General features: G+C 38.8%; 1 protein-coding gene across 7 annotated transcripts in view; it reads right to left on the reverse strand.

Moving 5' to 3' along the window:
* The window catches only part of LOC122656846 (peptidyl-prolyl cis-trans isomerase FKBP16-3, chloroplastic), a 45,106-nt gene extending 43,159 nt beyond the window's left edge, over positions 1 to 1,947 (reverse strand). For 6 of the 7 annotated variants that reach the window (XM_043851519.1, XM_043851517.1, XM_043851513.1 and 3 more), the window contains exon 1: positions 1,827 to 1,947. In XM_043851519.1, coding sequence (XP_043707454.1) covers positions 1,827 to 1,932 — 106 coding nt within the window. In that variant the 5' untranslated portion in view covers positions 1,933 to 1,947. The remainder of the gene's footprint in view (positions 1 to 1,826) is intronic. The other variant, XM_043851515.1, reaches the window with a different exon arrangement.
* Between the last annotated feature and the right edge of the window lie 15,218 nt (positions 1,948 to 17,165).

Genomic DNA, 17,165 nt, shown 5'->3' on the forward strand with positions numbered 1-17,165 from the left:
ATACCCCCATAGAGAAATCGTGATTAGTAAATCACGACTTCCTTCCCCTCTTTACTTCGCGACTTCTAACAATCATCAACTGATGCTACCTCAAAGACAGCTCAAAACTATAATGAAAGTCTGCACCATACAAAATGCCACTACAAATCACAGCACTTCATCTTCAAGCTTTGCCTCAAGCCAACTACCATAGAAATCATACTCACAGAAGTTCTACATCATCACCATGCATCCCAGAGGCTCTCACAACTTCTCTCAACATACATAGCACAACACTGGCCATCTCATCATACCTTATCAGTCCACAATGCAAGCTCAACTGCTCACACACAACATCAGTTGTCAATGATCCAGCCCAATTCAATGGTCTTTACACCATTGACCTTCCAGTGATGCTGCTCTGCTCTGGTCTAGCCATCTCAAGACCTTCCTGTCTATGTCAGCTCACTGTACAAGCCCGGCTTGCAAGATGCAAATATCAACTGCCATTGCCACTGCTATCTGACAACCGTCAGGCCTATCAACCCAGACTCCAGCTGTCCATTCTGCTCTTCTCTGGCCACCACAAGACTTTGCCTTTGCACACCATAGATCAAATCATCTCTGAAGATTACTCACCATGCCAACTCTCAAGCTAGTTCTTCACTATAGCCTTCAACTGACAACTTCCTACTATCACTGCTGACTGTAGACAACCAATATTTCTCGAGGCTTCCAGCTGTGCTAACTCTGCTCGTCTTCACACTGACCATCCATATGCTTGTATCTCGGCTCAACTGAGTGAGTGTATTGACCATCAAGGATATCAACACAAGCTCACTGCTCAACTGATCTTCCTGGCTGACTGTGTTGACAACAATGACTACAACATTGCAATGCAAGCTGTGCTCAACACCTAGATGAATCATTGACATTAAGGTACAAAATTTATCTGGGTTTAACCTAAATTCAGTGAGCTGATTATCTATCAAAACCTCTATGAAAGCAGAGTTCAGTAACTACATTCTATTTTATATATATATATATATTTATTTATTTATTTATTTATTTATTTCAATGCTTATATGATTTGGACAAAGTGCATTGACCTAGGTTAAACAGTACTATTTTCTGTAGAAAACTTAACAAGGTTTCATATGGAGCAAAACTCGAATGCAGCTACACAGTATGGGCAATCTGCAGTAAGAAAACCAAGTAGAAACTTGAGCAGAAGCATTCAGATCTCAGAACCACATAAGGAGCAAGTTATTCCAGTTAAAAGAAATGATGCACTCATTGCCTGACCATAATTTAGTTTGTCCAACAACTTGAATCTGAAAAAATACCACCTCCCTGCATATTTAACATAGGCATGACACCATAATAATCTGTGTACTACTTCACTGTGTGGGATTAAAATGAAAACATGAAAAATTAAACTGATTACTAGTTTATAGATGAATAATGATACTTGAATTTAACTTAAGAAAATTCAAATAATTACTATGTCATCAACCTAAACTAAATTATTATGAAACCAAAATTAAAAGATTATCAAACCAAGGAAGACCCTTGGCACTTTAATTTCATCTTTTCTTTCTTGACATTTTCTTTTCTATAGATCAGTAAATACTTCAAAGAAAAATTAACAAAACTACATTACCATACTGAATGTGATAAAAAAACGTTAAACATGCAAAAAAGAAAGAGAAAAAATTGCAGAAAGCAATACCACAAAAATATCTGCAATCTTTTCAGAATCTTCATATGTATAGCAAGTAGGGGAAAATCAAACTATATTTTAAATAAAAGAGAAGTGGAAGAGACTACGAGAGTTCAGGAAAGACTTACCAAACGGAAGAAGAATAGACGAAGAAGCCATTTCGAACTCGGCTGAAAGAGCGCGCAACGTTTCGCTTCAAGCGGATAACGAAAGTCTAGCACTATACACATTATCTTAAGACCAAATTACAAAATTACCCCTTTTTAAAAGGAATTTATGTAAGAACTCGGGCCAGCCCATTAGAAAACCGGACTTTAATTCAACTATATCGGGGTCGGATCTCAGGTTTTTGCCCTATTGAAAATTCATCAATTGCACTATTTATTCAACCAATTGTCAAATTGGAACCGGAACCAAAAACTGAAACCGGATCCAGACCGAATAACCAAAATCGAACCAAACCAAATATAATTTAGTTACAATTCGGAACTAAGGAATAGAATCAAGGTGGGACTTTGGTTACTTTCCGGATCCAACATAGGAACCAAAAGTTAGAACCGAAATCGAACCGAATTTAGGTACTACTATATTATAATACATTAATATAATTTAATACTAATATATTATAGTATATTAAAACATTATAATACTAATTTATAATAACAGATATTTTACTAGTATTAGTTTCTATAATACTATTATATTATAGTATAACTTATATAGTCTAAACCAAGTACATGAACCAGATCCAAACTGTGTATGAGCCGAATTGAAACCGGAATTGAACTGGAACCGTGCAGTTTTGGTTCGAGTACTGAATTTCATAGTCGATGCGGGACTTGGTCTTGATCTAGATCACACTAATACTCCTAGGAACCGAACTGAATACCTGGCTCCGAACCAATTTACACCCTTAAACCAACCCAGCCCCAGTTATACCTCGGCAAGCCAGCCAATGGTAGGGTGTAAAACCCACCTCTAAACCAGGTCTAATTGAATTTGTATGATTCCAGGTCCAGGTTCAGTAACCATGTATGCCTCAATGTTGTGGGCTTTATCGGTTGATGATTCGGACCAATCCCCCAGTTCACCAATGGCGGATCCCGAAGAATCGACTGATGTAGCTATCATGGGACCTAAGGAACCGGACGGGACCTCACCTATAAGTTTTGCATGAGAGAAATGTTGGGTGGAGCATATGCAAAACCTATCAATCTCATAGGCCAAGTGTGAGGATCTGTTCCGGAACCACGCGTTCCCCACTTGGTTCGGAGGGTTATTATGCTCCTCGGTTGGAGAGAGAAGGAATGCATCTTCTCAAGTATATGTGTCAATTTATCAGGGGATGGGGGTCATACAATTAAATGAAATGGAGCCGCCACCTTGGATTAGGGCCTAGGACCCATTGGTGTAGCCCTGTCAAGGGCTATAGGACTTTGTTTTGCCTGGTCAGAGATTTGGGGTAAGTGGTCAGGTTACGAGAGTTGGAATGTGTTAGGCACCCACCTCGTTCGGGTGAACCGGTCTTTCTACTAGATGCTTGTCTTCGAATATTCTCCCTTTTTTAAATGTCATATTCCCACATGTATGGCTAAAATGATGCGCAAACAGCTTAACTAACAATAATCTAATTTACATTAACTACTGTACACTACACGAGAATAATTTAAAAGCCTACATTGTTACGAAATTCAAGGTTCAATAAAGAAAATAAATCCATGTATGCTTTAAACCAATACAATTATGCGGGACGGATCGCGTCCCCTAACTCAGGTGGAGGCAAAAGACTAGCTTTGTCCCTCGTCGGGCAGAATAACGGCTTACAGGTGTCGGGTGCTTGGACCTCAGGCAAAATAATGGTGTCGGATAACTTCGAAGTCCAAACACTCGGGTGTCGAAAAGAGTAACGGCTTACGAAAAATCCTGATGGACTTCATCATTGCCACTGGTGAAAAAGTTTCCTCATAATCTATACCCTCTTTCTGGGTATAGCCTTTTGCCACCAGTCTCGGCTTTGAATCTTTTGACCTTTCCATCCGCGCCCTTCTTCCTCTTGAAGATCCATTTACATCCAATCGGCTTAACGCCAAGTGGTGGATCTACCAGAGTCTAGACCTTGTTGGAGTGCATCGAGTCGATCTCAGAGTGCATTGCCTCCAGCCACCTAGTGGCATCAACATCCTTAAGAGCCTCAGAGTATGTTATCGGATCATCATCCAATTCAACTGACACCATGTGGAACTCTTCCACTATTTTCTCTTCTTCACTGAGAAGAGTAAACCTGGTGGGTGGTCTAATAGTCCTCCCACTGCGTTGAGGTTCTTGAGGTGTTGAATTTTCAGTGGGTATGTCGATTGGTCTCACTTCTAGAAGTGCAGTTTTTGAGTTATCCAATAACTCCTTAATGACTACAGGTTCAGACCTTTTGGTCAACATTTCTTCCTCCAAAAATACAACGTGTTTACTTACAATGACCTTTTGGTCAACCGGGTCATAGAAGTAGTAACCTATCGTGCCTTTAGGATAATCTAAGAAAAAACATCTCGAAGTCTTGGATTCCAACTTATCTGCCTGTTGCTTTCGCACATGTACTATGCAACCCCATACCCTAAGGTATTGAATGCTGGACTTATGCCATTTCCACAACTCAAATGGTGTCTTAGCTTCAAACTTAGATGGAACCTTATTCAAGATATAAATAGCCGTTTCTAAAGAGAACCCTTAGAAAGAGAGAGGTAGCTCACTATAAGTGAGCATCGTCCGAACCATATTCAGTAAAGTTCAATTGCATCGTTCAGATACACCATTTTGTTGTGGTGTTCCTGGATTAGTTAATTGACTAACTATCCCTTGTGAAATGAGATATTCCTTAAATTCATCTGATAAATACTCCCCACCACGATCTGATCGTAAGGACTTGATGCGTTTATCGAGCTATCTTTCGACCTCAGCTTGGAATTCTTTGAATTTGTCAAAGGCTTTCGATTTTCTACGCATCAAGCAGATGTAACCATATCTAGAGTAGTCATTGGTGAAAGTTATGAAATACTCAAATCCATACATTGTTTTTATATTTATGGGTCCACACACATCAGTATGTATCAACTCTAACAGAACTGTGGCTCTAGTACCTTTATTGCTAAAGGGTTTCTTGGTCATTTTGCTCTGAAGGCATGACTCACAAGTAGGGAATGGTTCCACCCTCAGACACTCTAAGGGCCCGTCCCTTACCAATCTACTGATTCGGTCCAAATTAATGTGACATAATCTTAGATGCCACAGATATGTTTAGTTCACTAGAGCTGCTTTTCATTTCAAATCAACATTCGAAACAACATTCGTTCTAATAGGGCAATCTAGGAAATACAATCCACTTTGCATATATCCAGATGCCACAAAAGAATTATTAAAACGAATCATTAATTTAGAAATTAAAGAAAAAACTATATCCGTCCAAAACGAGTTTTGAAACTGAAATAATCTTCCTCTTAAAAGAGGGTACATTGTAACAATCCTTTAAAATTAAATTAACAGAACTAAAATTTAAAATAAAAGTTCCCACAACCATCGTCATGGCTTCAGCTCCAGTGTCCATCCGAAGACGCACCTCATTTCTTTCCAGATTCCTTGTTTCTTTGAACCCCTACAATACATTACAAATGTGAACAGTTGAACCACTATCCACCAACCAAGAATTGATCGGTTCAAAGGATAAATTAGACTCATAAAGAATGTAAACATCATATGTACCTTTGTTAGCAGCCTATGTATCATCTGGTTTCTTGTTTTTCATAGTAGCCAATAATGCACGACAGTTCATTTTCCAGTGATCCTCCTTCTTGCAATAGAAGCACTTGCCTTTAACTTTCTTATTGTCAGACTTACCACCCTTAGGTTTCAGGGCCTTTATTTCCCTTTTTCTTCTTCTTTCTATTTGAAGAAGGCTTCACATCAGTAGCATGGACCTCAGCCTTATCCTTTTTCAGGGTGGCCTCCACTTCTACTAGTGCATTAGCAAGCTCGCTGAGCTCCAGTTCCTTATCTGACATCTTGTAGGACATCTTAAAGGATGCGTAGGCAGAGGTAAGTGATGCCAAGATTAAATAAGTCTTGTATCGCAGTTCAAACCTAGTCCCCATGGATTCCAGTTTCTCGAATAGATTAATCATTTTCATGACATAGTCCATCACTGGAGTCTCTTAGGACATCTTGTAGTTATGGATCTCACTCACTACATTAGAGTGTGCATGTGTCAGTTGCTGTTGAACAATTTAGCAAGCTTATCCATTTTACTGCCTGAGGTACATATATCCTTGACCGAGTCCAGTACTGACTTCTCCAATAATCCTAGGATATAAAGTGATGCCTTGGAGTCCCTCTTAAGGAAATCCTACATCTCCTCATATGCCTCAAAATCATTTGGGTCGGGTTGAGGTGGAACTTGTTCATCAAGAACTGTGTAAAGTCCTTCTACAGTCAAGAGCAATTTAATGCTCCGGTACCAATCAATATAATTTATACCATTTAATTTGTATTCACTAATGAGTGTCAATAGGTTGGAATTAACAACAACCATTGAATAATAATCTACATATATACAAGCAAAAGCACACGCATATTAATAACCATTGATAAAAAATTGAGCATACACATCAATGGTCTTTCATAATTTAGGTCTCCCTCACGACCCAAAAAATGAATTGAATACCTACAACCCTTACATGCATAACTTACCCTATCAGGAGTCATTATACACACCGTGGTAGTGTGGACTAATCTGTCCGCCTTATGGGCTTCCAATATTTTTGGCCACCTGGGTGTCATATTTAGATCCTATCGATTGACATACACCCAAGTCATGCATTTACCTATTGCATTAGTTAGAATCATGGAATCATGAAAGATGGCCCACTGTTGTAGTGCCCTCTCACTATCCATATCCTAACGTATCTAGATAAAGATGAATATAGATAACCATGTGATAATGAGTTTGACAATGTTTTGTCGGCGTATGCAGGGTCATATCACATAATCTCTACATTTACCTTCAATAGGAGGCTATGGACATGTCTACTAACTTAGACTAATCCATATCATACATGTATTATAATCAAAGAGGGATAAATCAACTCTCACATACATATCATGGATGGAATCAAAATAACATAATTAATCAACATTAATTATAAGTGATTATGGGATGACAGTATTTTTATTAGAAGCAATTAAAAAATCCCTCCCAATAAAAAAAATAATTAAATCTAATAAATTTGTAGGGTGCATCATCATGCCAAGGATGTAGCTTGCTTCATCTCGATCACCTCCTCTGTCCGGTCTTCCTTCAAAGTTGGCTCATCATCTCCATAAACTTTGAACACATGCGGATCATCATCAACATGCTCTGGGAAATCTCATCTCCTCTAAAAATTACAATGGAAACCTAGGAAAAATTCTATACACTTTTCTTTCCAAAATAAAGAAACCCCCATGGAGAAACCAACCCACCAATTTGGGCTGTCCATCAAGTGGAGTACAATTGTTTATAAAAAAGATAGAGGGAGAAAGAGAAAGATAGAAGCATCACATCCACCCATTAACCCCATGAATTAAAATTCATGCAATAAATAACCATCCACATTATTAGATAGCCAATCCCAAACACATAGGCAATGCAATATTATGTATGGGGCCCACAATCACATGGATCATTCCAGAAAGAATAGCATCATATCTCATGTGAAAACATGTACCCAAATCCAATTTGTTCACAAGTGGGTGAAGGGAAGGATCTCTTCATCCATCATCTTCCTCCAATCCGCAAAATCATTAAAAACAAATAAATATTCTATTTTGTAATTTTTTTTATTTTAATTTTCTGGAGGGAAAAACACTGCCAAACACCCCGGACAGCAGTCGCACACAAGAGCACAGTTGGCCAGCAACACTGGGCGTGCGTAGCCTACACAGAGGCAGACTGCGCGCTGGTGCTAGCCGCGTGTAGGTTGCAGCCTGCATCGCACATGCGCGTGATGCAGGCCGCGGCCTTGCTGCAGCTGAACACCGCGCGCCCGCCAGGCGCAAGCCGCGGGCATGCAGAGGCAGCAGGTCGTGCGCAGTGAACCTAGGGTACATCAATTTTTTTGTCTTTAATCTGGAATAATAGGTATTAAACCTATAATGGAATAAAAATAAAATAATCATAAAATTAAATTCCATCATCTTACATGGCCAAGGTTGTTACAGCAACCATAACCACCCATGTGCACATGCCAAGGTTGTTACATGAATAACTACCTTGTAACCACCCATGTGCATATGGGAAGGTTGTTACAACCATAATAACAACCCATGTGCAATCCTCCACAATTATATTCTACCATGAATATTCCATAAAAAAGATTGCATTCCATACACAATAATTGTATACAATTAATTATATGATATCCATGGGCGAGAAACCTGGCTTTGATACCACATTGTAGGCAATGCTACGGTCCATGAGATCATTGTGGTTCACCTTGGTAAACCAATAAACATTATACTTTGAGTTTCCCAACTCTTGGGAACTCCAGGGTTGTCCACAGGGCACCCCGAATTTGCCTGGGCATCCTATTTTCAATTTTTAGGATTTCTCATGGTCGCCCATGGGTGCCCTACTATGACCCTATTAGGGTTTGGTATGACAAACCAATGCCCAGTCCATCTCTTTGATGTCCCATAAAAATATGGGATCCATGTCAAGGGGAAAACACATCTCTATTCCATCCCATGGAAAGAGGGATCCATCCCATACCCGAATGCGCAGCGGAACGGAATCAATTCGGATTACTTTCACATCCCATGAATAATTATAAAATTAAAACAATAGGAATTAACATATATTTGCTACCCTGATGAGCCTCAAGTGTTGCTCCTCCAATAGATAGTGATTCTTTCTTATAGAAGGAATTCAAATTCAATCTCAAGACACCAAGCACCAGCGTGGAGATCTTTGCCAAGAGGATTCTATGGTTGGAAAGAATTCAAATTCAAGAACTACAGATGGGAAGAATTCAAATTCAGGAAGAACTAAAGGGAACTGTGATAAGGATTCAAATTCCCATTCCATGTATAGAGGAGATATTCCTCAATCAACTCAATCACATGAAGATACTCCCCAATAAACTCAATCACATGGAGATATTCCCCAATCAACTCAATCACAAAACTACTCTATAAATACTGTATCAATCTTCAAGGAATGATAAGGAGAAATCACCATTGCACTGTGGACGTAGGTTGTTAAAACCGAACCACATTAAATCCTTGTGCATCTTCTCTTCTCTCTATCTTCTCTCTTTCTTATTCCCTGATATTTCTCTAATGAGCACCCCAAAGTAAACAGACCTAAACCTCCAATGGTGGAGCCAAGGTTCTCCAAGCCAATCCTAGATCCCCTTCAGTTCCTTAGTCACAAATCTGGGTTTCCAAAACCCTAACTCTCAAAATATCTAGAGAGATAGAAGAAGGGCAGAGAAGAGATCCCAAGAGAGAGAGGGAGAGCCAAAAACGTGGGAGAGGGGGCACTGCCAAAAACATGGAGCACTGGCCCTCCTCTGCGTTTTTGGTGCTTATATAAAGCCAGAGTTTCTAAAACCCTGGATGGGAAAAATCCCAGTGAGAGTCTGACTCTCTCTCTCTCCTTGTTGGCTTAATCCTATTTAATCTTAAAGTGGTTCTAATTGGTGAAGAAGCAGAATCTAATAGGGAATAGTATAATTAATTAATTATTTTAATTTATGGATAATTACAATTAACACCATATCCATTAATTAAATAAATAACCAATTATATTAGTAAATTCCAAATAAACCCCTATATGATAATAAATTATCATGTACCACCCCTCCACTAATCAACACCATCATTATGGAATCTAGGGCATGTACACTAGTACTGTCAAACCCCATTCCATAGTACATGTCTATATAAAAGTGTCTGTGTATCTGATTGGGTCCTGCAAAACTCGATAAAACATTTTAATTAAATAACTATATATAATCTATCATTTTATGTAAAATAGGTTTTGCAAAAACCATTTCCAAAATGGCATTGGATCCAGATTTCGATCCGACCATTCACAGACAAATTCAATCTTGGTGTTTCCCAATCAGGCAGTGGTGACCATGTTGAGTAACTCCTTCACTCACAAAATATTCACGCATTCCCAGAACACCGGCTTTGACTCATTTGAGTCTCAGTCATTGATGAACCAAAGAATGCGGTCACATTTTGCAGTGACAGAGTCCCCTCAGGTACAGGGTCTCAGTGACTCATGTCTATCCCATCCTACATCTGATAGTAACACATGAGGGAAACGACAAAATAGATTCTTTGCCAATACACACATCGAACATGTGAGTACTCACATTCGTACCTTGACATCACATGTTTAGGCATACCCAATGCGATGACCATATGATAAGGGTGCCCAGCCCAAACCCTAGTCATGACTACCATTTTAAGTAATACTTACGGACACGTAATGCTCAAAAAGTTTATATCGCATGTGATAATATTAAACTAAAATATATAAAGGTTCAATACAAAGTAAAATCGGACTGAACCGGACCGAATGGGATTTAATGGACACATAAATCCAACAGCGGGATCAAAGGTAATTTTGAAGCACCAGAAGAAATCCAAAGTGATATGTAAGGTTGTAAATACCATCGTGCTGATGATGAATCTTTCATGGCCTCCTGATGTCAGACAGTTTCTGTTCCAAGGAAGGCTTCCTACATGTCTCTGATAACCATCTAGGGCATGTATCTGTGGAACAGATAGATTAAAAAGGAGAAAAAGGAAAAATATATAATTGAATAGTGCTAGTACAGGAAAACTAAAATTAACTAAATGACTAACAAATGAATGGGAAGGGCTACTGGTTTGGTAGTTGACATAGCATAACCCAGATGGGATCATTCTTACAATTCTCAATAAGTGTACTCTTCTGCAATAATTTACCGTGAAAAAAAAAAAGAAATGGAAAAAATCCCCATATGAAATGGGGTGTTTTGGTCTGGTTTTAGTTTGAGACTGGGTCAAGCTGAAATTGAACAGGTAAACAAATTTCGGTTTCGGTGGTTTCATGTTCGCTTTTACTGGTTTCTTTTAATAGTATTGGTCTATTATCATTTCGATTTAGTTCGGTTTTAATTTTTCATATATATTTTAGAGAGAGGGTTCTCTGAGTAAGCGGTATGGGGAGCACACCAATAAGGTATGATAAAATGTTATCGTACATTGAAGGAAAGCAAGAACGGTTTTAGGAATCAGTATTGGTTTGGCCGCATTGAGCAATTCATACTGGTATTGGTTACTGACCAATACAGAATGGCTGATATTATATAGATGTAGTATTTTTTTTATGAAAAATATTATTTTGATCTACAATCGGTATTGATATGAATCATATGTATCGGTATTAGCACGAGCAATACTATAACTAATACCAAGAACTAAATCCATGACAGCAAGGTCATTTCATATGAGGAGGAGAGAGATAGACAAAGAAGGTGCTACAGTATCCCTTGCCCTAGCGGCTCCAGAGAACCTTTTCCCTATATTTAAAAAGGAAAAAAGAAAAAAAAGCTACCTGGTTGGGTGGCCAGCGTGGCTCGTGTGCCTAGACACAGCTAGTATCGCTCTATTCCCATGGAATGTACCACCCTATCGACATGGAAAGGAAAAAATCTTGCCCAAGTCAGTGCTTGCACGCGTGAACCCATTGGCCAGCACATGCGTGCAGGCTCTAGAGGCCCATGCTACATTCTCTCGCCCATTTAAAAAAGAGACTTTAGTTCCTTGTTTGGCTGCGTAGCATGTGCTAGTACCTCCTGTGTCTATCTCTCTCCCCTCAATAGGGGCAGTTATATCATTTCATAGGCGGGAGAAGAGAGATAGACACAACCACATAGGTAGCATACGCTACGCAGTGTGACTACGTTCTTTCTCCCTTTAAAAAATAAAGAATAAGTGATATTTTTTCAAGTTTTTTATTTTTATTTATTTTATTTTGTTTTTGGGTGGGGGTGGTTGGAGGTAGGTTTGCAACAAGGTCGGGTTGGGCTGGGCTTCTTAAAACCCCAGCCCAACTTTGAGTCCTCTTAGCTGGGCCCAGGCCTGGCCTGACCCTAACTCAGGGTCTCAAAAATCCAACCCTGACATGTCCTCAAGGTAGGGCCGAGCTAACCCTGATCATGGAGTGGGGGAAAGGAGAGATGCATGGATTGAATTGAGTTGGGCTGGGTCGAAGAAAAAATTATCAATTTTATATAAAATGACACTATAATAAAATACATTATCACTTATTATCTTCATATATAATATATTATGTACCAAAATATTTGTGACATTTAAAGTTTATAATATATATAATATATTAATATATATTTTATAGTATAACTTAAAACAGGGTTGGGCTAGGTCAGGCCAGCTTCCAAGGCCTCAACCCTGGCCTGACCTAGCCCTGACTCAGGGCTAGAAATTTCCAGTCCTGACCAGCCCTCAGGACTAGGTATGCCAAACCGGGCCCTGTTCGGGCTCAAGGCAAGTTCGGGTTGACTGGGCCAAACTTGCACCCCTAGGTGGAGGGGTTCAGTTTCAATTTCTCTGAGTCTATCGCTTTTGGCTTCCACCATAAACGTAAACCAAAGCTGAACCGGTAATGGGGGTTCAAGTTATCACTTCCACCCCTAGGTGTAGTGATGTCCGTCTTTAGTCTTTACTGGGCACACATGAGGAGAGGTTTAAATCTACATTGTGATTGCGATTTGCGATGAATATTCCACATCACTCTAACTTGGACCCCACCCAAATAGATCAAAACTTGACGTGCAAGTTGGTTATTACTACTAAACTTGTTAAAACCTTCCATATATCGATCGCTTCTTCTCTGTTTTGGGGTTCTCTCTTCTTTTTTCTTTCAATTGGTGATGAGATTTTTTGTCTTTTTATTTTATTTTATTCTGATCGTTGTTAAGTTAGAACAATGGCGTTGTGGTTTTAAATCTTTTTATAGTGAGAGACTGGCTCTTTTTTTGTTTTGCAGGAATTCAAGAACAAGACATAAAGACCCATAAAGAGACCAACGAGTTGGTTCTTGATGGTGGATTTTTGGTGCCTAAATCCAACATATTTGGTCAAAACTTTAGGTCCTTTTCTTAAACTCTTGACAAATCTTTTCCATCGGGAACTTCAATTTCTGTAATGGGATTTAATTTTCCAAACAACATGGAAAACGATTACGTAGGCTCCGTTTGGTTGCAAGGGGTATTAAAGGGAAGGGAAGGAAAGATTTTCAAACCTAAAAAAGAAACTTTTGTAATCATTACCCCATGTGATTGTATAAGCTACTTCAATTTCTTACCATCGAGAGTAAATATACAATTTACATGTAATATTTATTTTACATTTTTTTTTTGATGAGATATTTATTTTACATTTTAAACCAAAGGGAATTGGATGCAAAATAAAGTGGAATTTAATAACCAAATTGGAATGATTTGGAGTTATTGATATTGTCACATGGTGTCACATGGGGTAATGATTATAAAAATTCCTTTTTTAAGTATGAAAATTTCCCTTCCCTTCCCTTTAATTTCCCTTGCAACCAAACGGAGCCATAAGGGTAGCATCGTCCAAGAAAATCTAAAAAGAAAAAGAAATGGTTCTTGATATCGGTACCTAAATCCATGGTATCGGTATTGTATTGCTATTGATCTTCGGAATACAGATACACTACTGATACTTGAATCAATGGCCTTAGAGACCCAATTTGCTTACTTATTTTTCTCCTGAGGCATGATTCCAACATGTGACTTCAATTTATCCTATTCAAACATTTTGAAATTATAGTTTTGAAAGGCTTGGATTAACATTTAATAACTGATGTATGTCGCCGACGGGGTTGCTTGAACAAATGGATCGGGAGAGAGATAGAACAAACAATTACAAAAGGTTAAATAGGACAAGTTCACATCATCTCAGTAAAATGACAATAACTTTGTACTCACAGATCGGTTTAGGGTAATTCAATTTGAAGTTTAAGAAAACAGAAGCGGCTACAACTTTTATGAAGAAAGTTTCTTCATATTCGAAGTGGATGATATCTGAAATCGTGCTAGAATTGACATCAATTTCAAGGACATGAAAATAACTTGGATGAAGTGAAGGGTAGAGTGACTTATTTCTCTTCTAGGATGCAAATTAACTCGATCTATTGGTGGCCTACAACTCTTCTAGGATGTAGGTGAGGAATAAAACTCCTACTCTTCTAGGAAGGAGAGAAACTTCTTCAAGCTTTTCAATGGTTGAACTCTTCATTAGGTGAAAATACATGTAAATATAAGATTAGTAGACATAGATCCTTCGGTAAAATTTGTTAATCACAGCTGAATTGAACAATTCATAACCTCAAGTATTTTGAGTGTATATTCTCAAAAGGTTGCTGCCTTAGTTGGATCTGATGAATAATCTGCTTGGGATGCCCTCTTTAGAAATCATCTTGGATATAGCACATTACTTTTTGTTACTTTTTAACAACTTCCATTTTAGATTTTATTTTTGAAGCCTAAAATCCAATATGAAATGATAAGGCAAGGAGATATTTAAACAGCATGAGGTAAAAGCAGGCCATGCGATTTTCTCAAAAATTCCCAATTGCAGACCGTTGGCCCTTAATTATTAGAAAGATTGAAAGCATTTGATTTGAAGGATCCGCCAACCCCTAAAGATGGTTGTTATCATGGAAGAAGAAGAAGAAGAAGAAGAAGGGACGAATCAATTTTTTGCCTCCATATTATCAAATGCTAACGGTTTTTCTAACAGCTTAAGAGCCAAGGGATTTACATTTGGACTTTTGAGAAAAGGACATGGCTGCTTCTTCCTCATGCTCAAAGTTAACATGTCCGGTCTTCGAAACATAGAGCTGTTATAGTGTTTATTCTTTTCCTTGGCCTGCTTAGGGTTGTCTTAGGGGTTAGTGTTGGATTTATATGTCCATCAAACCTAGTTCGGTCTGGTTTGATCCGGTTTACATTGTATTGAACCTTTTATACATTTTGGTTTAATATTATCACATGCGATATAAACTTTTTGAGCATTATGTGTTTGTAAGTATTACTTAAAAAGGTAGTCACGACTAGGGTTTGGGTTGGGCATCCTTATCATATGGTCGTCGCATTGGGTATGCCTAGACATGTGATGTTAGGGTACAAATGAGAGAGTACTCACATGTGTGATGTGTGTATAGGCGAAGAATCTACTTTGTTGATTCCCTCATGTGTTAATGCCAGATGTAGGTTGGGATAGACATGAGTCATCGAGACCCTGTACCTGAGAGGACCTTGTCACTGCAAAATATGATCGCATTCTTTGGTTCATCAATGACTGAGACTCAAGTGAGTCAAAGCCGGTGTTCTAGGAATGCAAAAACATTTTGTGAGTGAAGGAGTTACTCAACATGGACCCCCACTGCCTAATTGGGGAACACCAAGATTGTGGTTGTTTGTGAATGGTCGGATTGGAATCTGGATCCAATGCCGTTTTGGAAATGGTTTTTGCAAAACTTATTTTACAGAAAATGATAGATTATATGTAGTTATTTAATTAAAATATTTTATCGAGTTTTGCGGGACCCGATTATATACACAGACCCTCTGATACAGACATATACTATGGAATAGGGTTTGGCAGTACTAGTGTACATGCCCTAGATTCCATAACGATGGTGTTGATTAGTGGTGGGTTGGTAATATATATTATTAATTATTTATTTAATTTATTGGATATGGTGCTATTTGATTTATCCATTAAATATTAAATAAATAATTAATTAACTATTCCCTATTAGATACTGCTTCTTCACCAATTCGAAGCCCATCAGGTTTAAATAGGTTCAAGCCAATGAGGAGAGAGATTGTTAGACTCTCACAGGGACTTTCCAATCAGGGTTTTAGAAACCCTGTCTTTATAAACACCTAAAAAGTTAGAAGGGGGAGCCAATGCTCCACGTTTTTGGCAATGCCCCCCCTCCCACGTTTTTGGCTCTCCCTCTCTCTCTTGTGATCTCTTCTCTCTCCTTCTTCTTGCTCCCTAGTCTTTGAGAGTTAGGGTTTTGGAAACCCAGTTTTTTGTTTGAAGAATTAAAGAGACTCTTGGATTGGCTTAGAGAACCTTGGCTGCCCCATTAGAGGTTCAGATCTGTTTACTTGATGTGCTCGTTGGAGGGAGAACCACTGTCTATTGGAGGAGCAACACTTGAGGCTCATTGGGTTAGCAAGTTCTTGTTAATTCCTCTTGTTATTGATTATTAATTATTCATGGGATGCAAAAGAAACTCGAATCGATCTCTTTCCGCTGCGCATTCGGGTATGGGATGGATCCCTTTCCATTAGATGGAATAAAGATGTGTTTTTCTCTTTGTCATGGATCTCATAATTTTATGGGACAAGAAAGAGAAGGACTGGGCATTGGTTTTTCATACCAAACCCTAATTGGGTCATAGTAGGGCATCCATGGGCGACCATGGGAAACCCTACAAATTTAAATACGGTGCCCAGGGCAACTTTGGGGTGCCATAGGGTAACCCAAACTTTCCAATATTTGTGAGCTCAGCTTGAGGTTGTCCCTGACCTTGTCAAGGGCCCCATTCCCATGTTATGTGACAATAGAGGGGCTATTGCATAAGCTAAGGAGCCTAGGGCTAATCAGAGGAACAAGCACGTGTAGTGGAAGTATCAGCTCATTAGGGAGATTATCCAACAAGGCAAAGTATCTCCAAAGTGGACATTACTAAAAATGTGTCTGATGCCATGACAAAGGGTTTGTCTCCTCGAGTGTTTGAAAAACACATGGAGAGCATGGGTTTAAAATGTATGGAAAATTGGCTTTGATGTACAAGTGGGAGATTGTTGGATTTATGTGTCCATCAAACCCGGTTCGGTTCGATTTACTTTGTATTGAACCTTTTATACATTTTGGTTTAATATTATCACATGCGATATAAACTTTTTGAGCATTATGTGTCCGTAAGTATTACTTAAAAAGGTAGTCACGACTAGGGTTTGGGCTGGGCACCCTTGTCATATGGTCGTTGCATTGGGTATGCCTAGACATGTGATGTCAGGGTACGAATGTGAGTACTCACATGTGTGATGTGTGTATTGGCAAAGAATCTACTTTGTCGATTCCCTCATCTGTTACTGCTAGATGTAGGATGGGATAGGCATGAGTCACAGAGAACCTGTACCTAAGAGGACCCTATCACTACAAAATATGACTCTATTCTTTGGTTCATCAATGACTGAGACTCAACTGAGTTAAAGCTGGGGCTCTGGGAATGTGCAAATATTTTGTGAGTGAAGGAGTTACTCAACATGGTCACCACTGCCCGATTGGGGAACACCAAGATTAAGGTTGT

This window comes from Telopea speciosissima, chromosome 3 (genome assembly GCF_018873765.1).
Source record: "Telopea speciosissima isolate NSW1024214 ecotype Mountain lineage chromosome 3, Tspe_v1, whole genome shotgun sequence".
In the NCBI taxonomy this organism is placed as follows: domain Eukaryota; kingdom Viridiplantae; phylum Streptophyta; class Magnoliopsida; order Proteales; family Proteaceae; genus Telopea; species Telopea speciosissima.